The sequence below is a fragment of the Arvicanthis niloticus genome, chromosome 22 (genome assembly GCF_011762505.2).
Source record: "Arvicanthis niloticus isolate mArvNil1 chromosome 22, mArvNil1.pat.X, whole genome shotgun sequence".
Lineage (NCBI taxonomy): Eukaryota > Metazoa > Chordata > Mammalia > Rodentia > Muridae > Arvicanthis > Arvicanthis niloticus.
Genome location: NC_133429.1, coordinates 17,144,127 through 17,172,115, shown reverse-complemented (window position 1 = coordinate 17,172,115; position 27,989 = coordinate 17,144,127). Strand labels below are relative to the sequence as shown.

The following is a 27,989-nucleotide window of genomic DNA, read 5'->3' as shown; positions in this document are numbered from 1 at the left end:
CAAAAATCTAATGTTTCTTTTTTTAAAAGAAGAATGCTCTGAATTGATTTTCCTCTGAGTAAAGATAAACCTATGGAACTGTGGCTGTTTTTAAAAGTAGCCTGTTTATATTATCAAGAAAGAAAACTCCACGACCAGAAGGCACCCTCAAACCACAGCAACAAGAAAACAAGAACAGGGCTCTTGGTTCGGCGACTGCTTTGCTGCTTGGCCTAACCAGAGTATGGTTGAAAAGAGATGAGTTCTCCACACCACAGGCATTTCCTGGGACTCTCCTTCACCAGTGCTGTGCTCAGCTCAGGCATGTCTGTCCTCAAAGAAGCTGAGGAAGCCGGTTAAAGATCGTCAGACTCTGGGATTGTGGCTGAATTCTTTCGGAGAGATTCTAGTGAAAACGCTGTTGGGGAAAGTGGTCTGGATTCTGGAATGTGCTCCATTCTGTATTTCTCGATGTATGGTGCAGCAACCTCCCAAACCTGAGTGGCAAAAGCAAGGGACAAAGTTGAAATATGAACATGATGTTTTCTACATGCTATGATGAAACATGACCTTTGCCCCCAATCAAAGCACCCTCTGTATCTGTATCTGGTCAAACACATAACTGCAGTTTTCTTGTTTGTTTTTTTTCCATTTGACACAGAATTTGTGTCAATTAGCTGCCAGATACATTAAAGGGTTTAAGATACAAAGTCTAAAACCGTGCTCAGGTTTTTTGTTTGTTTTGTTTTGTTTTGTTGTTTTTTTTTTAACCTGTTTAAGCTGCTTCCTCCTCCAGAGCAAAACAAGCAAATACAAGTACAGGCGCACAGGCACACACACACACACACACACACACACACACACCCCACCAGAGCCTTGGCAGCTCAGATGCTCGCTCAAGGGAAGGTATGGTAGATACCACAGTGTAAAACTTGGAAGCTGAAAGGTGGGACAGTGAATTCTTCCAAGACTGTGTTTCTATGGCCACAAGTATGCAAATATGCAAGTATGCAAATATGGTCCGTGTCTTGGCCTATCAGAGTCGGGTTCCACCCTTCAGCTGAGAACCATGGGATAGAAGCTGAGTTTGCGTTGATGATGGATAGCCAAGTTTTCCTTTTCATCTGCCAACCTATTTTCTTAAGACTCCATTTTTTTGGTTTGGGGAGCATCCTCCGCTTCCCCCCCCCCCCTCCACCAGTGCCCCCTGACAGCCAAGGAATCTTTCCTGCTCTATGACCTTACAAAATAGATTCTCAGCGAGTGGCTCCTGCTTGAATCCTAACACCCTTGCTTCTGGAATACACTGAAGGAAGATTGCTGTGAACTTGAAGCCAGCCTGGGCTGCTCAGGGAGTTCTGAGTCAGCCTGAGCTACATAGCATGAGATACTGTCTTTAAAAAAGAAATCCAGGGCAATGGTGGTGAACGCCTTTAATCCCAGCACTTGGGAGGCAGAGGCAGGCGGATTTCTGAGTTCGAGGCCAGCCTGGTCTACAGAGTGAGTTCCAGGACAGCCAGGGCTACACAGAGAAACCCTGTCTTGAAAAAAAAAAAAAAAAAGAAAGAAATCCAAAAAAGACCATTTATTCTTTTCAATCTAGCCCCTCACATGCCTTTGTACTAGTGACAGAGAAGTGTCCCCTCGAAAGATATGGGGCTTACTTCAAAATAAGAGATGTGAAGCTTACGAAGAAAGTTGTTTCCCCAGAGCGAAGTCACAGTTTTAAGGAAAATCAAGTAATTCTAAGGACTGGGACACTAGTGATTCATAGGGGTGGGTTTAAAACATTAAAAAATGTACGGGTGTGTGTAAAAGGTATATGTATTAAATACATGTCATGCATACACTTTATATAGTAAACATATATAAGTACATATATAATACATACATATGGATTAATATATATAGGATGTGTGTGTGTGTGTGCATGTATGTATATGTGTGTGTCTGTGTATTTTTAAAGATGGCTCAGCCTTTTAGGCATTTGTTCCAATTGCCTAAGTCTATAGTCAATATAATCAAAGGAGATAAGCAATAAAGAAGGCAGGTACAGGTGGCACAGTGGAGCCCTGGACTTCACAGTGCCTTCTTCCCCAGCGGTGTCAGCTGTGCTAAATACTGTCAGCAGTATTTTAGCTTCGCGGAGGACATCTTAAAGAAAGTTAATGAACCACCGCCCTCATACTCTCTACACACTCCATTTAAAACCCGCTTCCACTTGGAATCCTTCCACTGTTGGCATTTGGGTCCTATCTGGGCCTTTGGGGAGACTATCAGATGTCTTTTAGTCACCTTACAAATCAGATTTCTCTTCCTAGGAAAAGCCGGGAGAGAATGGCTTAGACAGAGTCTCTCCATACCCAGCTCCCTCCCCCCCCCCCCGCCCCAATTCCTCCCCTCACCCCGACCCAGTCCTTCCCCCCACCCTCCACCCCCCACCCCCCACCCCCCACCCCCCACCATAAAGCTGTCAGCTTGCCTTTTGGTCAAGAAGCAACCTGTGTGCTGCCTCGATGTCCGGAGCCATGAAGCGATCTTTTATCCAGGGCCTACAGAGAGAGCAGATCTAGGCATCAGCCACAATCCTGAGTCTGCAGACACCCAGTGTTCGGAAGTGGGGCAGGTCCCAGAGACCTGTTGACTTTACCTTACTACGGAGCGCACCAGGTCGTACACCTTCTCCAGCGGAGTGGTTGTTTTCAGGGGGCGCAGAAACTCTATGCCCTGGCAGGCCGCGAGAAGCTCAATGGCCAGCACTAAAACAAATAGGGAGAAATAACTGGTTAAAGTCTGGCTTCATCCTTACGGGGCTGAAGTTGGGTTTCTGTGCATTGATATAATGAGATAGCCTTATTACTGTGCTTTTAGCTTTTTATTGTTGTTTTTATTTTGAGACAGGATCTCAAGTACCTCAGGTTAGTCTCTCACTTATTTTGTAGCCAAGGATGATCTTTAATTCATGACCCTCCTGCCTTCATCTCCTAGTGCTGGCGTTACACGCATGCGCTGTTGCAACCAGTTTATGCAGTGCTGGGCTCGAATCCAGGGCCAGTACATGCTAGGAGGCAAACACTATACTAACTGCGCTACTTATGTCTCCAGTCCTAAGTTAGTTTTAAACCTCTTTTTATAACCTCCTGGTTGTATCTTTATTGATGAGCTGGAAAATCGAAGCATTTAGCAGGATAGATTACCAGCCTCCCTAATCAGCCAATTCCCCTACTCATCAAGGTTTGTCGGCCGGGTTTGTGTCATGTGGATAGGGAGGGAAGTCTGCATGAGTACCCTGATCCCTGCTTGGACCCCGAGTTTCACTAAATAAAGATGTGACTTTTCTTCTAGGTCCACAGTGGGTTATTGGTCCTTTCTCCCTTGTGACCTTTCTGTACTCACCCGAATTTGTAACGTCCTTCATAAGCCCAAAGTAAAGAAGTCAAATAAGTTTAACAGACTATCTGGGCTAACCACTGTGAAGTTCTCAGTCAGGGGGTGGGAGGACGGGGGTGGGGGTGGGGGTGGGGGTGGAGGGAAGCCATACTTAGGCTAAAGATTCTACAAAGCTATTGAACTGATTAGAACGTTGTTATTATTAAGGGTTGAAATGTTGCAAACCAAAATCCAAACCATCTTGGGCTGGCATTAATCCCACTTAATACCTCCCCATCAATGGCTATTAGTAGCTAATCAATCTCTGTGTCTGATCTATCATCCTCATGACTATCGTGTCAAACCTTCCGGGACATAGTAACTTAGCATATCCCCATCTCCCTCAAACCCCAAAACGAAGAATGGCACCAAATAGCATCTGAGACTGTGGCAGAGAATTCTCTGCTCTGCGGTAACCCAACTACCGGATGCTCCCACTGGATGCTTGGAGAAATGCCTGGATTTAGGACACTTTTTTGTTCCAGCACTATAAAAAGCCCACCCTCGGTTACTATGTTAGAAACATGGAACTTGGACTAACCTAAATCTGTCCTCCTAGTCACTCAAAGAATCCATTCCAAAAGAAACCATCTCTTAGCCCCTCTGCGTTGAGAGCCGTGTTTCTTATGTTGAGTACTGAAGATAATGAACTTGAACCTGGGTTTAGATCCCATCCCTGACATTAAGACTGTATAGCTTCGGGTACATTGACCTCTGCTTTGGTTGCCATATTTGCCAAATGGGACTAATGCCTCTCTAGGGTGACTATCCTATATTGTCATATTGTAAGTTAAGTGGGTTACAAGATTTGGTGGAGTAGAGAATTGCATTACTTCCAAAGAGGAGTGGATTTACAATGTGTCTCCCCAAGGACCGAAAGCAACAGGAAACACACATTTGAAAAATAACCATAAAACAGCTTTGAAAAACTCTAGAGTTGCTACTTGTGACACATTTCGCTCTGTAACCAGAGAGCCTCCCTAAATCCATCAACTGGGCCAGGGCTACAGTGTATCTTCATCCAGATGGATGCTTTTTAGACAGCGGTTCTTTTGAAAGCGAGCTCAAGGGCGACCCTAACTAAGCAAGCTGTCATTCAAGCACATTGGCAATACCTGGTGGATCATGGAAATGTCCTCTAGTTTTAGGATTGATTTCTTCATTTAAGTAAAATTCACATGGATTAAAATGATCCAAAGCATGTCAGCTTTTAAGCCTTCACTAGGGGTGCTACTATCTGTGTAACCACAGAGCTGGTTATAGAATAAGGGACTGGAGGAAGAGGCGGTTCTAAGGTAGGGGAAATAGAATGCATGGCTATCGAGAGGCAGTCTGGGAGGACTGCGATGGGAAGATTAAATGGAGAAAGGGAAGGGAGGGAGGAAATACAGGGTCAGTAAATCCAAAGGGCCATTTAAGAGGTCCTATGAAAACCTAGTACAATAGAACAGTCTTAAAAATATATACAATAAATGAAATAAATTAGTGAAATACATGTAAATGGAATCACCAAATAACAGGGGAGACAATGCCACAACTAAATATCTTATACTACAAAGCGAAGAGTTACATCTAATCGAGTTGTTGGCCAAAAGGAGTTCCATAGGATGCCCCAAACAATTCGGGCTATTTCCAAGTCTACTGGCAGCTTTCCACAAACAGACAACACCTATAAACCTCACTGAACACATAGGAGTTGAGCTGGTGCCTAGTGGGAGCTCTCACCCTGGTGGACTAGAAGTCATGGGACTACTAGCTGCGTGCTAGTAGAGGAGAAAGTTAAACACCCAACTCAGGAACAAATCTCTCTGTCTACAATGGCGGCCTGCCTGCAGGATATACTGGTGCACAGTGACACAACAGTTGTGGGAGCAACCAGATACTATCTGGTTGGATTGAAGGCCTGCTCTACGAGATAAAACCCAGGCCAGATACTGCTCAGGAGACTAAATACCTGAGACTAGATAGGCAGGCCTAGAGAAAAACCAAACACTACTATTCTAATAAAAGAATCTAGCCGTAAAATGACTCCTAATGACATTCTGCTGTACCCATAGGTCAGTGTCTTGCTTGGGCATCATCAGAGAAGATTTCTCCTGACATAGGTGGAAATTAATATAGTTCCACCTACAGCTGGATAACACATGAGAGGAAGAGATCTTTGAACACTCAGTCTTAAACGAGATGTCTTCGTGGATCTCCCCTACATCCTAGTCCTCGGGGATCTATGCAGAAGAGAAGATAAAAAGATTGTAAGAGCCACTGGGAGTGGAAAACACCAAGAAAATAGTGCCTTCCAAATACAACAGGACACACACACACACAGTCACACAGACTGTGGCAGTATGCCTAGGGCCTGCACCGGTTCAAGCCAGATGGGATCTCAGAATGGGGACAGGAAGTGGACACAAGCCTCCATCCCTAACCTAGGAGTTATCTCCAAATGACTGCTTGCAAAGGAAAAATTAGTTTTCTTCAAAGGAAACTCATTGAGTATTCAAACTACACTTAAGGGAGGCCCGTGCCCAGCAGTAGACAGCCAGACACAAGGTAAACGCAATAGTATTGGCGAAGCCAACTTTACAGTTTTATGGGTTTTGTGTACGTGCCTATCTGCGTGTGTATGTGGGTTCTGTGCTTTTTCTTTTTCCTTTTTTCTTCTATGTCTGTTTGCTTTGTTTTCTTCTGTGTTGTTTGTTTGTTTGTTTGTTTTATTGGCCTTTCTGCTTTCTAGGGGGAGAAAAAGAAGGTGTTCATTGTTGGATGGGTGAGGGAGTATCTGGTAGGCGATAGAGGAGGGAAAACCATGATCAGAAGGGAAATCATAATCAGAATATACTGTGTAAAAAATTTACTCAGAATTAAAAAGAAATAAAGGTATCCCAAGCAAATAAATTTCAGCACTATTTAGCTACAAATGACTGTGTTACTCAGATGCATTGAAAACATGTCTAGAGCTTTTAATCTACCATGGTTAAATGCTAACCTAAATGCATGACCCTGTTTCTAGAAAAGGCTTCTCATGACTTCACACTTCTCCCCTCCCTTCCCAGCTCTGCTGCCCTGTGCTCTCAAAGGCGTTCCCTTTGACCCAGTTTCCTTCCTTCTTCCATTAAGCTATTGTACAAGTCCTCTGCCATCCCCAGTTCCATCCAGGCCACACTCCTGCACCTCATACCCTTAGTCACCTCCAGTGACCTCTATGCATGGCACACTGACCATCACTCAGCAGATTTTCCCCAGGCTTTGACATCTGTTCTTGGATGTCCCATGTCTTCATTACACCACATCCTAAAACAACTTACTTTTTGCACACCTCTTCCCTTTCCCTCATAATAGTAATTCATTACACACACACAAACACACACACACACACAGAGAGAGAGAGAGAGAGAGAGAGAGAGAGAGAGAGAGAGAGAGAGAGAGAGACTCAGAGTTGGTCATATGTTATTCTTGTCTTAATCTTGGGTTCTCCTTTAAGGATGCCGTTTCCAGTCCCTTCAGATTTGATCAGGTTCTGCCTTTTCCTCCCATAACTTTGCCCTTCAGCATTTTGCTAATGACTGCAAAGAGTTGTCAAGTTGGCCAGTGTCTGCTTCTCTGATAGGGGTTGGTTTCCATAAGGGCTAAAGATGAGTTCACCACACTCACACGCTTGCCTACAATGCTCAAGTGGCGCGTGTCTTTCTACACTTTCCACGCTCCTACGGCGCTTACTTGAGCAAGGATTCTGAGCGGGCTCGGTGATAAGCAGATTCATGTGTCACACTTAGACCCAGCACTACTGGATTCCCCCAAATCTGGAGGTATTTGCTGACCATTTGTGATCAAATGGTCATGTTTGTAATAGAGCTGGTGCGCGCTCATTGGTTTGGGACTGAATCCCCTTCCATTTTACAGAGAACAACATCGATGCACTAGGCAACCATCTGGACAGATGATGCCGACTTTACTGCCCTGCAAATATCAGAGCAATCAATCTGAACCAGGCCCATCTAGTGAGCCGGTCCAGGCGGATGAGATTCTTGCCATTGTAGAAAGATAAACAAGGCTAGCTGTGTAGGAGGCACTGAGTGCTCCCAGAACAGAACAAAACAAAAAGAAGAAGGAAACAAAGAAGCCAGGTGCTGCCCTAGCTGAGGCCAAGGAAGATGTGTGAGAACTCTGGGAAGCTACATGGATGGAGTGAGGAAGGAAACAGAAACGCCTGGAGTCGGGGCTTCAGGCAATGTGTTTCCTGGCCTTACAGGACATTTTTGTGGTTCTGGGATAGCGAGGGCATGGGAGAAGGGAAGTGAAAGGCTGATGTCAGATTGTGCCAGGCTTGCAGGCCTAAGGAACGGGGTCGATGTGGTTTTGAGTGCTGGAAAATAGTTGGCAAGTTCTCAGATGGGGCATGGTGTGGTCCAAATGACATCAGCAGATGCTCACCCAGTTCTGTAACACTTGGCAACTGCACAGATTAATCAGAAGTAGGGGATGGGCTTGATTTCGTGTGTCTTGGAAGATGGGGTTGGTGTCTTGATGAACCAGATAGAAGATGTAAGGATTGGTAAGAGGAACTCTTTAAGGTTTTTCAAGGCAATGGTTTCGGTGGAGAACCAACTAATGTGTGGACATTCAGATAAACACTCTGCTACACAGATAGCAAGTCCTGCCAGGGTATGGAGAAATGAGTATCTTTAAATTCTGCCAGTAGACGTGCAGTGTTGAGCATCCACTGCAGAGAGCCATCTCCAGCTCCCCATAAAGGTGGGTGGGGAGCTACTGTATGAACCAACAATTCCAGTCCAGACAAACAAAAACACTCACCCCCATAAAAAACTATTGCCTAGCAGACAAAATGCAGGAGCAAACCAGTCCTTCCACTAGGAGTGCATAAAGTAAATGTGACTGTTGCTCAGGACAAGCAGAGCAGAACAAACCCAGTGGTAACACAGGCTAACACACCTGTTAACGAACACTGAAAGCAGTGTGCTAGGTAAAAGAAACCAGACGAAAGGAACACGCATCACGTGAAAGGCCCTCAACAGACAAATCTATAGGGACCTAAAATGGTGGTTGCCTAAGACAGGAAAATGGGGCTGATTGGGTGTCATAAACTGAAGGCTTCCAGGTTTGTAAGGCTCAGATTGATGAAAATGGTCTAGAATTTATGGTTGCTCAACTCAGTGAATATACCGAAACCATTGAATTGTGCGTTTTAGAGGAGTGGGGGTGAATTATAAATGAAAATGGCTCTCTATAGAAAAAAAATCCTCAACACATGTTATCTTTTGCCTGTGCTATCCTTTCCTCATGGGGCAGGACCTGGGCAATTCTGCAACAGCTCAGAGACTCGGGGAGGCTATATCTAATGGAGGGCTATTGCACTGTCACCAAAGATAAACAGCAGTTGGGAAGGCAGAGAGGGGGTGGCCTTGGGCAACCCTCCTGGTGATTTATCTCTGACAGCAGGGAGAATTTACAGCTGTTACATCTTTTGAATCACTTTTCAAGTCGAGGTTACTATATCAGAAATGCTTAGGGCAAAGGGAAACCACCAAAGTGGGATCACAAAGAGGCTACCAGAAAACCAGAGCCCCAGTCTTCCTACAGGAGAACTTGGCTTGATATAGGGGAAAGCCCACATGGAAAACTACGGGCAACTAAGGAAGCTGAGAACTGGACAAATAAGTCTTCCCCCAGGGAAGAGCCCACCAACTGACTGTGCAACACCAAAGAGCCCGAAAACATAGATATAACTGACATTATTACAGACCTGGAGGGTTATACTTAGGAATACATATGTATGTATATACATGTGCAGGTAATGACAATACAAAGGGAGGGGGCATAAGCTTGAAAGAGAAATGAGGGGTAATAAGAGGGTTTGGAAGGTGGAAAGGGAATTATAATCTCAAGAAAATATTTGTTTTTACTATTATTTACTTTTAACAGTGTGTGCGTCTGTGAGTGCCTACTCACATGTACACATGAGCATGGGTGAGTGCCGGGAGCCGTGGAGGCCAGAGGTGGTAGATGCCTCTGGAGTGAGAGCAACAGGCAGTTACCCGACATGGATTCTAGTAACTGGACTTAGCTTTTCTACAAGAGTGTTATATGCTCGTAGTCACAGAACCATCCCGAAACCACTGACAATGAAGTGACGAACTATGTATGGACAACATGGAGATTTGCTAGGAAGTAATTTGGGGGGGGGGGTAAGGAGGCAAAACTTTGAGCTTTTAAATCAAGGTAAGACTTGTGAGGGGGTTCGTGACTCAATTCTCGCCCCTCCTCCCTAGCATTTATGGGAGGGGCCAGAGGACCTGCATTCCAAATGAGTCTCCAGAGAATACTGGTTCTGCAGGTAGTGATTCAATTTTCCGTGAAGACCCAGGAAACTAGTTTTCGAATGAGGCCCACCTCCCGCTGCTGGCTTTACCTTGTTCCACATGCTCGACGACCCTGAGGGCTTTCCTGGCTGCCCATCCTCCCATGGAGACGTGGTCCTCCGTGGCTGCACTGGTAGAGAGTGAGTCCACAGATGAAGGGTGGCACAGAGCCTTGCTCTCAGACACTGGAAGAGACAAGTTCCAGTAACTCAGCATCCCCAAAGGGAAACCCTGCCAAAATAGCACAGGGCTCCCCCAAAGTCTCCACAGCATGGAAAGCCCTCTCCAGGGGTTCATGACCACAGTCCAAGCACTAGCTGGTGCTGAGCCACAGAGGAAAAACACACGGTTCAATATTCTCCCAAAGTGGGATCTTAAAATCCTGATGAGTTCTGAGATAAGATGAACAGGAAAATGTGGGAATGTTATTATTATAAAACCGTGCCAAAAATAGTAGATGCATTTAGCATGCTGGGAAGACGGGTGGGGGAAGGGTGGGGTGGAGTTTGAGTGATAAGACCAGTTACTCGAGATGGTTTGCTTACTCTGAGGGAAGAGCCAATTTAGGGACAACATTTGAGAGCCAAGGCTGAGCCTGTAGCTCTTGGACAATACTGGGTAGCTGAGGAGGTTGGCTCCAACACCGTGTAAGTAGATGTTCTTGGTATGAACAATAGCTTGTTGATAACCAGAGATGTCTGGAAAGTGGGGGGCATCCATACTGGGGTCCCTCAAGCCTGAGTTCCCATAATCTTGCTACAGTGCAGATACTGTTTGGGATGGGCTCTGAGTTCCCACTGCTTTAATAAACTCCCATGTGATGCTATATTGTTGACCTAAGGCTCTACACCTTAGGGAAGAAGACTAAAATCCCCAAGTTCCTTGTCCCCAGCTCTAGATGCTAGGAGGGGTCAAACTTGAAGTCTTTTCTCCTCTTCCGCTGACCTAGAAAATAATTCCTCTTCTTTTCTATGATCTAAGGCACCAGCAGTTCTCAACCTTTTCAAAAGGGTCGCTTAAGACCATTGGAAAGCCCTGATTTACATTATGATTCATAACAGTAGCAAAATTACAGTTTTGAAGTAGCAATGAAAATAATTTTATGGTTGGAGGGGCTCACCATCACATGAGGAACTGTATTAAAGGGTCCCAGCATCAGGGAGGCTGAGAACCACTGGAGTAAGGTAGCCCACCCTGCCAGGATCCAGCTTTAAACTAGGGGGATCAGCTTGTCCTGGGTTGTACACGATCTCTCAGGTTCAGCCACTAAAGATTGTATCCGGAGGGTTGTGCTTAGCCAGAACCTTTATAGAAAACACAAACTTAAGAGTACCAAAAAGGTAAAGGACTGGTTCAATAAGGGAAGGAACATTTTCAATAAGAACACCATCATTGGTGGGTAGCTAACGAGGCTGAAGTCACCCAAGCCAGTCTTCCCAAGGGACATCATTCCTTCTAGATCAACTACTGTTGCTCCACCGTAAGGCAAGAAGTCTCTGTGTTAGGGATATAGTTTAGAGACACGGAGGGAGCAAACAGAGGACACTGGGCCAGAGAGGAAGGTGAACTCGTTGGTTCTTTCTTGGTTGATTGTATTGAGTGTTAGTGAGAAACTCAATTGAGGAAGGGCTTGAGAATATATTATTGCTAGGCATGGTGTTGCATACAGTCCAACACTAGGAAGTCAGAGGCAGGGGAATTCTACTAGCTCTCCACCAGCTAGGGCTACACAGTGAGAACCTGTCTCCCAAAGAGATAATATTATTAAATAGAAATTACTGTTTACTTAGCGCTCATGTTGCTGCCAGAGCGCCAAGACTTTATATGTATAGTTAGTTCATTTACCCCACAAGACAACCCTATTAGGAACCGATGCCGTTGTGTGCTGAATGCAGCCAGGAGCTGTGCCAGTAACAGGATAAGGAGGCTTGCCAGCAAGCACACAGTTACAAATGGCAGATCCGGGTTTTAAAGACAGGATTTCTCTGTCTTGGAGCTCTGTAGACCAGGCTGACCTCGAGCTCACAGAGATCCACCTGCCTCTGCCTCCCCAGTGCTGGAATAAGGGAAGTGTGCCACCATCGCCCGGCCCCACCGGATGCTTTTAATTAACCATCACGTTACCTGGTCCTTTGAGTCAGATTGTTAAAGAAAATACACTGTGCTCAGCTAAATTGGGATTTTTGGATAAAAACCACAATGTTTGGTAGGGATTTTGGTGGTGGTGGTGGTTTCGTTTTGTTTTTAGCACAAGTAGGTCCTAAGTAATTTAAATAGAACTGGACACCCTACATTTTTGCTTGTTGAATGTGCCCACTCTATTTTAGGATGAACATAAGATTCTTGATATCGATCCGTAGCAGGAGCAGAGAGTGAACCCCAGAGAACCCCGAGCAGCCCCACTACCCCCAGCAGCCTAGTGACCATCACACCTGGGAGGAGCTACAACAGCGGCAGTGTGCCCCGGCCACTGTCATGGCAACCAACAGGATTTAGGCTGGGACCCTGGGCAGCCTTACATGCGCAGCACCCGCCTGGGATGGACAGTTTTCAGAACAGTAAAGTGTTTCATTGTAAGAAACGGATATGGTTTTCATCGAGAGGAAGGACATCAAGAAAGATGTGCATAGGTAGGAAATGCTACAGGCCCTGGTGGAGTTTGAACCCAAGCCAGTAAATACATATTAGAACCATTGTAGACCCTCTTCATGTAGTAGAGGCCCTCCAACAAGTTACCAGCAAGATCACCAGAGTAATGAGAGTTGGGGAGAGACCGAGGGCCTAGGAGTACCCAGCCTATCTAGAAAGAGGTTTCCCCTTTCCACATGCTGGTCCACCCTATTCTAACTCTCCTGTGAAGGAAGGCTAGATGGAGCATGCTGGCTGCTGAAGTACAAGACAGCAAGGTAGGCCAGAGAAAGAGAGAGAGCAGGGAGGGAGTGAGGGACAGGAGGGGAAGGGGAGGGAGAGGGAGATAGAGAGAGACACTGTATTTGAGGTTACAGGCCATGATTCTGTGGCAGCCCGACTCCCCAGAGACAGCCGAGAGGGGACAGCATCGGTGAGAATAAGAAGACTCAAGGAGATGAGCTCCAAGATCAGCAGCCATCTCAAAATGTTGCAACTTCACTTACAGCCCGAATACCCAGAGACTCTTAAACCACAGGATGGCAAAGAGATACGAGCAGGCTGTTCACCAGCAGAGGATTCATCGTTCATGCAAAGCAGGGCGGGCTGGAATGAAGGCCAGCTTATCAGTGATTATACATTATACCCCATCAATCAGTGTAGTCAATCAACAAAGGGAAAAATGAACACGATAAGCAAGTCCAACACCAGGAAGTATAAAAATGGGAGCTGAAGACCTTAAGGGCCTGTTTTGTTTGTTTGTTTGTTTGTTTGTTTGTTTGTTTTACCAGTTGACCAAATGTGGTAAGAACTACCTGCCTTGTCTACGAAGCATGCTGGGTTTTTGTTTTTTGGTTTTCTTTGTTTTGTTGTTTTGGGTTGGTTGTTGTTTTTTTGTTTGTTTGTTTGTTTGTTTGTTTTGTTTTGTTTTGTTTTTTTACTTTTACCTGAAGACATCTCCTTTTGGTAATGACAAATACAGGCTTTGTTGCTGTTGTTGTTGCTTAGTTTATTTGTGTTTTGTTTCAATGCCTCGTTTTTTTTTCTCAAATCACCATTAAATATATATATATATTGTTTCATATCTGGTTCAGATTTTTAAATTTGTAACCAGTTTACTGCTTGATTTTCTTTTAAGTCAACAAACGGAAAGTACCTACTAATAAAGTTCTTAAATGATGATGATGATGGTGGTGGTGGTGAATGAGAAAAGAGTTCACTGGCGTGAATGCACAAAGTTGAGTATCAACATCTGCCCTACATCCAACTACTGTGCAGTGTTGGGAAAGCCACTTAGCCTCTTGGGTCTCTGAGTAGTCATCTGGCCAGTGGAGATTAACGGTGCCCCACCACCCCCTACTGTTGTTATGAAGAAATGAAGAGAAATAAGCAAGGCCATAGGCACTAACTTTGTGGCGGGCATCCCTCCGATGAAGCCCCCCTGAAATCTCCAATCAGAAATCAGCTCCACTGAAGCTCAGTGTCCAGGAGGCCTATGGCTTCTTGGAAGTGTTTTTATATGTTTCGACAACATCTTAATCTTCTAGTGGATAGTAGATCTAATAGAATGTCTCCAAATTTAATCACTCAGTCTGCCATCAACTATATCGTCTCTGTCTCCACCCCCTTCCCTCCCCTTTTGGAAGAAAAGCTACATCAGCGAAGGTCAAATGCAATGCTAGACTCCTCTCTCTGGGGCAATTGTCCATCTATGCCTGACTGTCCCACTGTTATCTTCCAGTATTACATCGTTTCGGTTTTCTTTTCTCTAGAAGATGTTCAGAGTCAACCTGCTTGCTACATTAGGCATCAGAGATAGGATACACATCAAAGGAGATAAACACCAGGGCTCCTTCCAAGGCAAAGGCTGATACATTTGGGAAAACTGGGAAGGCCCTAGGTGGGCAGGCTTGTGTTCTGACTAAGGGTGGTGTCCTTACCCAGGGCTGCCGCAGTGCAGTGGGCTATCATGAATCCAGAATTGAGACCTCCTTCAGCCACCAGGAAAGCAGGCAGCTCACTGAGGGAAGGATTACACAGCCTTTCGATTCTTCTTTCACTAATTGCCGCAAGTTCATGGACGCCAATGGCCAAATAGTCCAGGGCCTAGAAGAACACCTCAGTTTAGCTGGCCTACACCAGACGGAATGCACTTTCAGGGTTACGAGCACGTTTATAATGCTTACTTTGGCTGGGTATTCACCATGGAAGTTTCCTCCCGAAATTGTCTCCCCTCGACTGGCAAAAACCATCTTTCAAAACAGGTTAAGGCTCAAACGTAACATCATTAGCCACTTCAAAGGTAGGTCCTGTCCCCATCTGCTTATTTTTAGTATTGAGGTGACTGTCATTGTACATCTCTAGGGGAAAGGACAAGTCTTCCCATAAGCAGATATAAAGCAGTGGTTCTCAACCTGTGGGCCACAACCACCTAAAGACCATTGGAAAACACGGATGTTTACATTACAATTTGTAACAGTAGCAACATCACAATTATGAAGTAGCAATAAAAATAATTTTATGATCGGGAGTCACCACAGCATGAGAAACTGTATTAAAGGGTCACAGCACTAGGAAGGTTGAGAACTATTGCCATAAAGAAACACACACACACACACACACACACACACACACACACTGAAGGTAAAATATGTCCATATCATTGGGACCAAAAAGATAGGGCACAAAATGTTTTCTCTTAAAATCAGAGATGTCAATCCTTGTAACTTTTATAATCTGCCAACTTAACACTTAGAGTCAAAAGCTAAGTTTAAAATCAAATTCTATTTCCTCCATGGAGATATAAATCCATGCTCTATAGAAGAAGCTGTTAAAGAAAAGACTTGGTTGAGGGGTATCTTTCAAAATGTCTAAGATAACCAATGCTGGGAGTGTTTTCCCACCCTGTCCTTTGAGTCCCTGCCCCAGCCTTCAACAACAGATGGTTGCCAACAAACAGGTCCTACTGACCCACTCCAGCTGGAGGGAACTTTGGACTCAGAGTGTGATTGTCCTCAAAGATAGTTCCAATCTATCACACACATGGCTTGAGCCAGCAGGCACCAGGACAAAGACAGTAACAGTTCCTCCTTCCTGGTTCTAAAAGCTCTCTCTCTCTCTCTCTCTCTCTCTCTCTCTCTCTCTCTCTCTCTCTCTCTCAGCTTTATCAACAATACATTTAGTTATTCATCCAGAGATTGCATCTCTGGTATCAGCCAACCTCTGAATGACAGTATTCAGACAAAACATTGTGTCTATAGTATGTGCTGACTTTTTCTTGTCACTATTCCCTAAATAACACAACAACTACTTACATAGTGTTTACACTGCATTAGGTAAACTAGGGAGGGGTTAACATATACAGGAAGCATGTAGGTTGTCCTCAAGTGTCTAAGGGATTTGAACAGACAAAGGAAGATTTTGCTATGGGAAGAGTGTCCTGCACTCAATCCCTGACACACAGTCTTCTCTCTGTCCTCCTAATCCCTGCATGGACTCCTTTCTGCTCTAATTTGGAAACTCAACATGTCCCAAGACTGTTGGTTGTCAGATTTCAGCAACTTCCAACTTCCCTAACACTGGGTGCAGTGGAACATTGAGAACCTGTTTCCTCGGGCAGCATCAGTACTAGAGACAGTCACTCTCAACTACCTGCAAATCAAGAGGCTTTTAATTAAGAAAGTAGAGGACTTGGGGCTGAGATTATTGCTGAGGAAAAAAAATTAAAGAGAAAACTGTCATCCCCATACAGGAAGTTTCTGTTAATCCGTTCCCTTTTAATCTTTCAGTTACCCTTTAAAGTCTAACGGGGCCATTAAAGAATAAACCGTCCTTTCAAGAACAAACCCATGAGCTGAGACTACACAGCATGCACAAACCCACTGCTCCTTCTGGGGAGTGCGGTGGTGTTGGGATGTGTGGGGCATTCTTAATTCCAAGGATTATCATGGACTTTTAGAGAGCATAAAACGAAATCCTGAAATAGGCTTACAGGATAAGCACACTCAAACCTCGGGTGAGAAGCCCAGCACAGCTGTTGAGTGACCAGCCTTCAGATCACCCCTGGCCAAGAGTTGCTCTCTCAGCCACTGCCTCAGCCATTTCTCCAGTGTTCAGAATGAAGGCAGCTGTAGAATGGGAAGAAAGGGCTCCTAAGGGGGTTGCCTATTTTCAAAGGCAGCAATGCCTCTGTGAAGACTGTACCCTGACCAATCACCTCAACTTCAAAGAAAAAAAAAAAAAAACAGACTCTCTGGAGAGGGGGAGTGATCCTGTGAAGAGCCCCCTTCCTCTACAGAGAATGAAAACATTCTTACTGTGTTCACAGAAACATACACTATGGTCCGAGTTGAGCCCTCGTCAGAAAGGAACCAGAAGCCTTAACCTCATCGGCAACACTTCGTTTGATGTGTTAGCATTTGAGATTTCTCTTTAAGGCATCCTGCATCACCAGAACCAGACTGCAGAAGTGAAGGCCAGCCTATGAGACGCTAATCACATAACAACCTCAGCAGTGGGTTTTCCGCCAGTGGCTTTGTGGAACCATATCCATAGATGCTGAAAGCGGTGCTCTCATCTTTTATGGGCCGGTGTTGAAAGCACAGCATGTTAGGTTCAGAATCTAAGAAGAGGGTCACAGGTCCAACTCTGACCTAGAAGAAGTCACCTAAGTGCTCAGCCTCAGGGACTAACTCATATAACTACAAAATAGAATAACTCGACATGGATGCTTTAAGAAGGATTGCATAAGCCGATCCTATCTCAACCACCCAGAGAACACTGCAGATGCGTAGAACATTGAAAAGATACAGGATTGTCTGTGGCACTGTTCAGTTCTGTAGTAATGATGTCCTTCACAAAGGCTATTGTATCGTTCACCACACCGTGCACCTAAAATCGCAATCAAAATCAGACATATGATTAATACCCTGTAAAAATGCTAGCATTCTTGTTAAGAGACTGTCTTCAGGCTTTCCCTTGTGACTGCCTTGCAGTTCCCATCATAGAATGTACAACTGGCTTAGGACATGAAGACAACTGATAAAAGTTCTCGGTTAAAACAAACTAGAATAAATTCATTAAAATAAATACAAAAATATATTAGACTAATATGCTAAGCATTGTGATATAGGAAAAAAACAGGCCAGCTCTAGGCACAAAGAATCTCACTTCCATACCAGGGATAGCATGTGGGCAAGTTAGGCTTCTGGTTGAAACAGAAACAGATCTGGAAAGCAGACAATGAAAGATACCTTACTGTTCATAGGAGGTAAAGAAGATGCCATAGCAATCTCTTGGATGTGAGTCCCAGGGATCACACAGATGGTAGCTATCAAGGGGACAAAGGTCATGATAATGGAGCCGGGGTGGCTCTTAGAGTAGCGGGGGCTCGTAAGCCAGGACTTATGCTCATGGCTCAGTTCATTTGGCAATTCTTTCCCATAGATGTTTTTGAACTATTGTTTTAATAAGGTACTTAAGTAGGACTTACTGAGTCAACAAAGTTTACCTTAGGGGAAAACACCCTTCTATTCTCTCTACCAGAACTTGACTGACAAATCATGTCTTGAGACGGCTGTTATCTCTCATCAGTCAGAGTATGCAAAAAAAAGCTGCACCCATTTCTTACTTAAAGTTGTCTCAGAGACTCTTGTATGACTGTTTCTACTCGATCATAAAACACAGATAAGGTATTCCTCACGGACACTTGAATTCTGAAAGACAGAATGGAACTTTTTTCCCGTAAACATCCTATGCTGACTAATTGTTATCTTTCCCTCCTGGAAGAGCCAGTAAGACTCTTCAATGCCACTTAACTGTTGTAGTCCATCAACACAAGAGGACAAGATCCAGTGTGTTTAGCCTACCCAGGAAGAAGCTGACAATAACTGGAGAAATGGAAGGATAAAACATACTATTTTTAACAGTAGCAGTAGGATGGCTTAGATTGCATTTGGTCATGACATGATCTGATTTTCCCCCTATGAGTTATTGGGAAGGAGCCTTTGTTGGTCTCCTTGTTTCTTGATTTTACCTGTGGACAGCAGCGTAAGGTGTATGCATCCTGAACACGATCACAGAACCTGTGGCTTTCTGTGCAAGGAGGGGCAGGGGGAAGAAAACAGGCAACACATTACCCATCTCTCAAGGGCACACAGCACCAATGAGCCCACTCAAACAAACTTGTCCAGACCTGCAATTTCTGATGGGTGGTGATCTGAGTCCAGGAGTGACCGGAATCGAAAAGCAACTTCAATTTGCCCACGGTGAGGGCGGACAGCGTGGATGTCTGGAACGGAAGGAAGCAAACGAGTCAGAGCAATTCGGACATTAAAGTGAACCATGAAGGGCAGAGACCATCCCTGGTGCTGGCCGAACCCTCTGAAATCCTGGGGGTTCTCACCTATCATGCAGAATATTAGATACTTCAACCCAAAGGCAAAATTTCCCTTATCTACTTGATTGTCTCCACTGAACATGCTGCAGTGCTGACTGTCCACAGAGTACCCTAGAGACTTCAGTCAAGACTCCAGGCCCACTCTTAAAGAAACTGTACCGATGAGAACAGGGAGGGTGCATAGTGGCTTAATTTATCTGAGTCATTCTTGGACATTTTCTGATCTGCTTATCATTATCATTATCATTAATTAACTCATTAATTGTATCTAGATAAGATATGAATACTTATAACATTTTTGCCTTCCCAATTTTCTTATCAGAGCAATCCTAATCTGTGTGTGCATATTTGTGTGTGTGTGTGTGTGTGTGTGTGTGTGTGTCTGCCTGTGCATGTGTAAGTACATGAATGGGTACCTGGGTGTATATGAATGTATATATGGAAGCCAGAAAAAGTGTGGATGTCATTCCCTAGGTATTCTCCACCTTTCTCCCCCTTATTTTTTCATTTTGAGGCAGCGCCTCCCATTGGCCCAAAACTCATCAACTTTCCTAGGCTGGCCAGTGAGCCCCAAGGATCTTTTTGTCTCTATCCCCTGAGCTCTGGGCATACAAGCACGCACTGCCAAGTCTGATTTTTAAAAAGTCAGTTCTGGGGTTGAACTTGAGTCTTTATATGCAAACAAAATCTCCCCCTAACTGATCTCTCCTCAACCCCTTCCACCTGAATGCCAAGTCTTACAAAGTGACTCCTAAAACAATACCTAGCTTAGCATGCCAAAACACTGGGTTGACCTGGAGCCAACTGGGTCAACACTCAGGTGAGCCTGTGGAAGTCCCCGGGTCTACTAGGGTTACCTGGGTCTTTTCACTCTTCCCTGCTGCCCACGCCCTCCAACTCCGTGCCTAAAAATGTCAATCGACTTGCCCCAGTTGAATGAGTAACCAAAGAGAACCTGCTGACCAGTATCGAAGGCTTTGGTGGTGCCCTTGAGCACCTCGAGGGTCAAGGCAGCCACTATATCAGCTTGCCGGGCAATGGCGCTGGCTCGCTCCAGGGCTTCACAGCCCAGGGAAGTGATCATCTGTGTCCCGTTGATGAGTGCCAGGCCCTGTGGGGGAAGGGAGCAAAGTTTCCTACTCACTGCAATGAGCCCACAGATAAACACTTTTGCCGAGAGAGAAACTAGCCTAGCTGAGCCGCGTGTCTGTATGTTTTAGAAAGTGTGGAGCGATCCTGTGCGTTCACGAGCCTGATAAACATCGTATCTGGAATCTTTAGCCCGAATCCAGCCAAAGGCTACCTGCCTATTGTTCCCCTGCCAAGGCAGCCATGTGGCCCTGTGGAACAGAGTGTGTGTAGTAGCATCTTCAGTCTATGTTTACTGACCTCTCACCCTCATAGACAAGGTATCCTAAGAATACCCTGGTCCAAACTTGTAGCTGAGAGCATCTTAAAGGGTCTTGACTGAGTGTATCTCATCAAGCACTCTAGAAAACTATATTTGAAGTTTTTGTTCTTAGAGAACCCTCAGAAACTTACAGCATGACTAATCTTAAGTGCTCACAGAGGAGCCCTTTCTTCGGTGAGTAGCTGTCAATCAACACATAAACTGTGTTTAGTTTAAGGAATCAGAGAGGCTGGTATTAAGGATGAAAACAGCTCATATGTAAAGATTTGTTAACACAAACAAGTTTTTCTTGACTTACTTCTTTTGGTTTCAGGACAATTGGTTTCAATCCGTGGGCTTCTAGGACCTGTTGAGTGATTAAAAGCATGTACATTGTTATTACTGGACACACCAGCTTACTTTTTAGCTTCATAGGGAGCCCAGTTCCAAAGTTTAAAAAGACTAAGCCTATACAAACTTGTTCTAACTGGGTTCTCGGGGGCCAGCATCTGCCCCTGTTTAGTTTGAAAAGCAGACTTAGCAACGTTTAGACTCTTGAACCAAGGACTTGATTACCTACAGAACAAATTTTGCTTTCAAGTTCCTCTGTGTTGGGCCTCAAGCTTTGAGACTCACCCAGATATGACTTCTCTCCGATCAGGCTGGGCTTGGGCTGGCTGTCTATATGTTTCCAAATCTAAAGCATGACCCCCAAATAGTCCTCTGGCCTTATTCCTGCATCTGCTGTCACTGGGGGGCAGGGCTGGGAGGGGCAAATGTATGGACCCCAATGAGGAGGAGATCATGGGTCCCCTCAACTAGGTAGAGCCAGCATCCCAAGAAGAAAGGGGCAGAATGTTCTTTCTCTTACATAACGGAAGCAAAAGGTATTGCTAAATTGAGGTTTTCCTGGTGAGGGGAAGCAACGTGGAGCTAAGTAGGAGAAAGACAGACAGGTAGGTGGCCTCCACTCTGTCTATCTCTCCAGGTCTGGCTACCTCTCACTGCAGGGCATTGAGCTGGGCGTGAGGGTAGGAAGAGTAGAGACCCACACGCTCAGGACGACCAGGGTATTAATAGACTGCATGTTTGAGAGCAGATATAGAAAACAACTAAAAAATAACCACATGTGTGGGTGGCCTGAAAGGATTGGAGGAGCAGAGGAGCAGAGGGGTAGATTCCTAGAGCAGTTTTCAGAAGGGGAAAAAAATGGAAACAATACATTGAGCCATCTGCTTAGCCCAGAGCACACTCAGCAGTGGGCTAACTCAAGTTTCTACCATGGAGAACCTGGGGAAGGAAGGACTGTGGGAAACCACATTTTTTTTCTCTTCCTGCCTGGGTTTCTCCAGCCTTGACTGTCCTGGAACTCACTTTATAGACCAGGCTGGCCTTGAACTTAAAGACTCTCCTGCCTCTGCCTCCTCCATGCTGGGATTAAAGGCATGCGCCACCACAGCCCAGCTGGGATACAACACTCTTGAAGCCACATTATGTCTGAACTTTATCCTATAGGTGAGAGAGAAGCTAGAAGGTCAAGCAGAAGGTGTTGGGATTTGCTGTTAACCAAGGTCAGGCTGGCTGCTGCATAAAGGTGGTTGCAGAATCATTGTCTACAGGGACAGAACCAAGATGGGCTGCATGGAAGAAGGATTCCCCAAAGGATAAGCTAGTCTCTTCTTCCTCTTCCTTGGTCCTCTGTCCCTTTCCCCCACAGTAAGGGTACCTCTCATCAACTTCTCAGAAAGGATACTTTAAATGATGCTGTGGGCTGCCCAGTTGGGATCGGTACATGAGGAAAACATTAAAAGCTTTGTATAAAACATGCCCTTTCTGAAGAGCTCATCAAGGAAAACACTGTGCCTTCTAGAGGCCACGGAGCAAGTGATGCCTCTCACAACTCTGTACCTGTAACATAAGCTCCCAAACACAGTTGTGACCCAGTGTGACGTCCCCAGTGGGGCGCCAGCAGTCTTGTGAGTGCAAAATACATTCCTGAAACTATAACTAGCAACGATACTTCCACAAGTATATTCCCCGCTACCTCCACAAGTCTGGGATGCTGGTGGGTGAGTGTGGAAGCCAGTAAATATCCTTTCCTAGTCTGACTCCCAGGCTTGAGTTGACTCATCTATAACTGGGCTGCTGGAAAAATGAGGAGACAAAGCAATCCACCGAGCAAGTGAGTCTCCTGGCTCCTGCAGAGGAGATAGCTATGGTTGGGGCTCTTATGTGAGACTTACGTATTTAGCATCAGCCCAGCCACTCTTTGGGGACCACATCTTTCCCTCTCCAATGAGCCCTAACGCAAGATGAGAGAGCGGGGCAAGGTCTCCACTGGCACCGACAGTTCCTTTCTCTGGTACATAGGACAGGCAGGAGGCTGCAAGAGAAGTAGACACCAGTTACCTCAAGAATGTGCACACCATTTTGGTTATCTTTGCATTGCCTGTGGAGTCAGCCCTCACTTCCAACAGAGTGTAGAGTTGTTTTGTAGCACAAATACCTAAGAATGATAATATCTTGGACACAAGTAATACACTAGAGAACAAGCTAAGCCAGGCAGGGGTGGTGCACTCCTTAAATCCCAGCACTTGAGGAAGCAGAGGCAGGTAGATCTGGGTGAATTCGAGGTCAACCTGGTCTACAGAGTGACTTCCAGGCTAGCCAGAACTACACGGTGAAACCCTGTCTCAAAAAATACCACCCTCTACCCGCAAAGAAGCAGCTGAGCTCTTTCTGAAAGAGAAGGGTGAAGGTGGAGAGAAGAAAAGAAGAAGGAAGGCAGGAAGGGAGGAAATGAGGAAGAGAAAAGAAGAAAATGGGGGGGCATATGGGTGGGGGACAGGCATCCTGAGGGAAGGCATGGTGCATGGGCTGCCATGACTCCACTCTCAGAATTCTAACCACATCTCAGAAACACAATTATAAACTAGCCGCTGATCATCACATCCTGGTTTATAAGACCAAAACGTTAGAAATCATCCATGTACAGAGTTAAGGGACATTCAGGTGATCAGATTATCAAGAGTCATTAAAAGCTGTTGGAGCGTGCTTAGAAACATGTAAATGATTACCTCAAAAAAAAATACATGGACTGTTCTAGAAATGTGGCCCACCAGAGTATTATTAGCAAAGGTTTTTTTAGGGCAATAAATTCATAGGCAAAGCATACATTCTCTGTCTCTCTCTGTCTCTCTCTGCCTCTCTCTCCCTCTCCAGTCATTCAATTACTACTCCATATACTATCACTATTTATACATGAGCATGTGTGGGTTTTTTTTTTTTTTTTTTTAAGAAATTCCCCCCCAAAATGTTATCCCAAAACAGAGGCTTCTGTTTCCTAAAATAAAAGCCCTAATGACGGTGTTCATATTCCTTCAGCTGTTGCTAAATAACATTAGACACATCATTGCCAACCATGGACCAGCTTCCTGACTATAGCTGACCTGGAAAATTCTCAGAGCATCAGGGTCCCAGAGATGCCTCAACCCATCTATCATAGCAGTGGTGAACTGGAGCTACTGTCTTGGGTTTGAGGCTTGTGGTGGCATGAAGCTGGCAGATCACTATGTACTGTAATGGGATCACTATGGATCTGCATAGATCACCCTAGTCTAGCCTGTAGGTTGTGCCTATCCCCGGCCAGCACGTCACAGTTATGAGTCCTTTGTGCACTCAGTGTAGTAACTCAAGCATATATATGATCTTCTCTGGATGACTGCAAGACACTTTGTTTCCTTTCCCCCAAAGAGCCCTGGGATTCCCACATCGACCTGATGTTTTGTCCTCAGCTGTGTGAAGGGACAGCTTCCTGAGCCTTGCAAATCTGGTCTCTCCCTTTAAGGTTTGAGTTTAGTTGCATCATGTCTTCTTCCACAGTGACTTCATGACTAGGTCAATTATTAACCTTGTCACATTTCTGACCCTACCTTTTTACAGAGTTAGATTTCTGTGTGCTACTGCAACTTGTCCATCATCTGGGGAATGTTAAGACTTCAGGTTCCTGGGTGCAACTGGACCATTGTCTTAGGGATGGACAGCATCCAGGAAATTATATTCATGAATGACTTAGTGCATCCTTGATCGTATGTGGGCACCATTGAATAGAAAGCTCTGTGTAGACCTGAACTTAAAGACATAATGGCAGGGCGAATGCTTATCTTAAATGTTAGATCAAAGCTACAAGATGGCCTGTTCCCTTTATGGGAACAATTAGAGCTCCCAATTCTTGCTACCCGATTGCCAATTCCTTCTTGCCAAACTGGTTTTACACTCATCATGATTGTTTTCTTTTTAATCTCAGCATCCAGCCAGCCAAATCTACCTTAGTCTACCAGACTAAGGATACATTGCCTTACCATTAAATACTTCAATAACTTGTTTCAGGGTCTCCAAGGAAATCCCACTGTATCCTTTGGCTAAGACGTTGATCCTCAAAGCCAGGAGCATCCGACACCTCTCAGGACTGAGAGGTTTCCCAACACCTACAAAGCAGAATTGTCATTTTCTTCAAGAAAAAAAATCCCTCTCTACCTCCTGCCTGCCCCCCTGCCCCGACCTTTCACATCTTTTCCCAGTTCAACAGTCTTCCCTGGTTTTCTAAAGCTAGGCAGATGGTGCTCTCTGTTGGCTGTCTTGCTTCTCAAAGCCTTGTCTGGATCAAGCTAGAGGCCCAGGTTCTCCTGAGCTCCTTCCTTAGAGTCCTTCAGGGAACCTCGCCTGCCCAAACAGCTTCAGAATACTGCAGCGAGGCCTTGGCACAAGCTCCTTCAGAGTGATGGACCCAGGGCTCATCCTATCCAGCTCATGCCCCCCCAAAGCTAGTCTTCATTTTCTCCCCTAAATGGACCAGTCTCTTAATGGCTGGGACCCCATCCTTCCACTGGGCTCATTCTGTTTTCTAAGCTACAGCAGAAGAATGGTCTGGTCTGATGCTTTGCTCATACTCCTGGGTCCTGAGCATCCAGCCCTTGCAATGCATTTGGACCATGCCAGCTGATGTGACTGGTAGCATGGGACTCCCACGATGCTAGTCAATCACATGAGCCAACATGGTTTTGGAGGCACCGACACTAGGAACAGTTTACCTGAAGAATGGGAACGGACTAAGTTGACCTGAAGCTCCCTGGAAGAGAAAGATGAGAACCCTGTTAGACCCCCAGGGTGCACATGCACTCTCAGCTGGGAATATAAAGGGAACAACAGGGAAGACTTTGGATGAGCAGCTGCTGCATGCAGGGAAAGGACACACAGTAGGTCTTCCTCTCTCATGATGAACTGGGTACAAGTCAACCCAAGCCCCACCCTGTCCATCAACAAACATGAAAAGCTTGCCTGTCTTCCAGGGTTGTGTGAGAATTTGCTGCCCATGGTTTGATCAAAAGCAGGGATTCCCAACCTGTGGGTCATGACCCCTTGGGGGGCGGGGCTCACATATCAGGATATCCCGAGTTTCATATATTTGCTATGTTTTGTAACTGTAGCAAAATTACCATTATGAAATTGCAATAAAAATGATGTTACTGGGGGAGGGGAGTGTCACCACAGCATGAGGAACTGTATTAAAGAGTTGTAGCATTGGGAAGGTTGAGAACCATGGGTCTGAAGTGAGCACTCAACAAATGTCAATGTGGCTTTAAAAAAAAATGTGAATGCTCTTCATGGGAGTTGGGGCAGGTGTGGTTGTGAGCCTTCATGTGAGACTTACTGTAGCTTATTGGTAGGGATTACCGTCCTGGCAAATTTTCCAAAACCCGTGGTGATGCCGTAAACAACTGGAGGGGGTGGGGGAGAAAGAAACAGACACCCTCATGATTAGATGCCACAGGGGTTTTACTCCCATGTTTGTCCACAAAGGCGATGTTAGGACAACATCCCGAGAGAGAAAAGGATACCTGTTCTTTCTTTTATGATGCTGTCAATGACTTCCCTGGACTGCTGCACTCTCTTCTCAGCAATCGAAGTGAGCTAGGAGAGCATTGGCCAGAGTGAGCACACGAACGCCTTCCATGTCCAGTGGGAACGGACAGGCACCGTCCTCCCCGTCCTCCCCTCGTACCTTTATCTTGTAACGTCCCTTGCCCAGGTTGACCAGATCCTCTGTGCTCAGACTGTCCCCATCTAAGGCAATGTACTGCACAGAGGGATGAATTTCAGTGAGTGGGAGGGGCTTTGAAGGAGTAGCCTTGGATGCCACTGGACCCCAAAGACAGTTTACTACCCTTCTGAGGCATTGATGTGCTAATTAAGAATATGGCTGGCTTATGGGAACACCCGAGCAAGAAAAGTCAGAAAAGCAAAGACCTGGCTCCCATAGTACCACTCTGAGCTGGATGAAACTTGTCTTTACTGTAGTGTTCACTCAGATATACCCTCCTCCCCCTCCTTAAAGAGGAGGGGTGTGGTAGGTGGGAGGGGGCATACACCAGACATGACAGGGCTTCACTTTCCCCACAAAAGTAGAAAAGCTTGCAGCGTACCTTTTCAGGCTCCCGGTACTTGCTGTATCTGAAACCAGGTAAAGGAATATACTAGCAGTGTGGGAAAGCCCCAGTCCCACCGTGTCAGGACCATCCCCGCAGCGCTGATTAAAGAGGATGCAGAAAGGATACAGGAAAACTCCTTCCGGTTGTGACGGAATGAAATCAGGAGACATTACATCACCTTCGATGACTGAAACAAGAAGGGGAGAGAGGGGTCTTATAGGTCACAGGGTGTTACATTAGGGCAGGTGTCAGACCCAGGAATGCCCCCCACCCCCCATGCACTGAGCTTGCGTTTCATAGCAACGGCTGCTGGACCGTGACTTCCTACCTTTTCACACGGTCTTAGCATCTTTACACAGGAAAGCAAAAAGCAGAAAGGGATGTAAGTGGAAGATTGGGTCTAGCCTGCTTCCATGATGTAAGTGGAAGATTGGGTCTAGCCTCCTTCCATTTCCACTCTGGCAGTCACAGAAGGATTCTGCAATTACGAGGGACTCTAATCTGCAGCCTTGGGTTCAAGTCCAGACTGTCACCGTGACCTGCCTCTCTCCATCTTTTGAATGCTGGGGAAAAGCCGGATGATAAAGCTTAGCTTGAGGCTCCACCAGGGCAAGTACCCAAGCCTATTTTTCTCATCCTGTTCCCTGACACGAGGGTGACTTCCTTCAGGACATGCCAAGACAGCTCACTCTATTCCCCCGAAGGCCACTCACCCACTTCTACGAACTCATTGTCCTCCAAGGCCACCTCCAGCTGGTCCTCATTGTCCAACAGGCCCAGGCCCTTGCACCGGCGCACGAGGAATTGCACTTCATCCACTGAGGTGAAGCCACCATTGTCCGGTTTGTTCTTCATGTAGCGCCGCACAGCCTCTCGGCCCAGCCAACCAACAGTGAGGGTCCCATCCTGGCAGGGCACTGCCAGCCATTCCCCACGCACGTGCACAGTGTACCTAGGCATGGCTCAGATACTACAAGCCTTCTGAGCTACAGGCTGGCTCCTTTCCTGCAGTCCTCGATGGGGAGAGCCTTTATCCTTTACCAGGGAGGGGAGTGTCTGCTGGGGTGTGGTTGGCAGGGAGACTGAGAATGGACTTTCAGAACACACCCCCCTCCCTTGCCTTCAGCCATTCACACTTTGAACAAATATTGATTGCTGTCTCTGGTGTTCCTTTGGCCTTTCTGGATGCTGAACTAGGCACAGAAGAGAGGGATATGGGTAGCTTTCAATGTAGCCTTGTAGGTAGGTAGAAAAACCAAGGATCTCTTGACCCTGAAGTTCGACATCCTGCTGGTACTCCT

General features: G+C 45.7%; 1 protein-coding gene across 1 annotated transcript; it reads right to left on the bottom strand.

The window, feature by feature from the left end:
• Positions 1-36: 36 nt before the first annotated feature.
• Hal (histidine ammonia-lyase) lies at positions 37-27,722 on the bottom strand. Its single transcript, XM_076920006.1, has 20 exons — positions 27,402-27,722; positions 26,815-26,875; positions 26,683-26,710; positions 26,262-26,336; positions 26,098-26,170; positions 25,911-25,977; positions 25,291-25,328; positions 24,562-24,687; positions 22,444-22,583; positions 20,520-20,567; positions 19,774-19,921; positions 18,607-18,702; positions 18,448-18,506; positions 17,223-17,303; positions 14,600-14,665; positions 14,354-14,519; positions 9,836-9,970; positions 2,630-2,738; positions 2,462-2,531; positions 37-476 (listed from the first exon to the last, which is right to left on the bottom strand). The coding sequence occupies exons 1-20, from the start codon at positions 27,646-27,648 to the stop codon at positions 336-338; spliced, it is 1,974 nt and encodes a 657-aa protein (XP_076776121.1). The 5' UTR covers positions 27,649-27,722; the 3' UTR covers positions 37-335.
• Between the last annotated feature and the right edge of the window lie 267 nt (positions 27,723-27,989).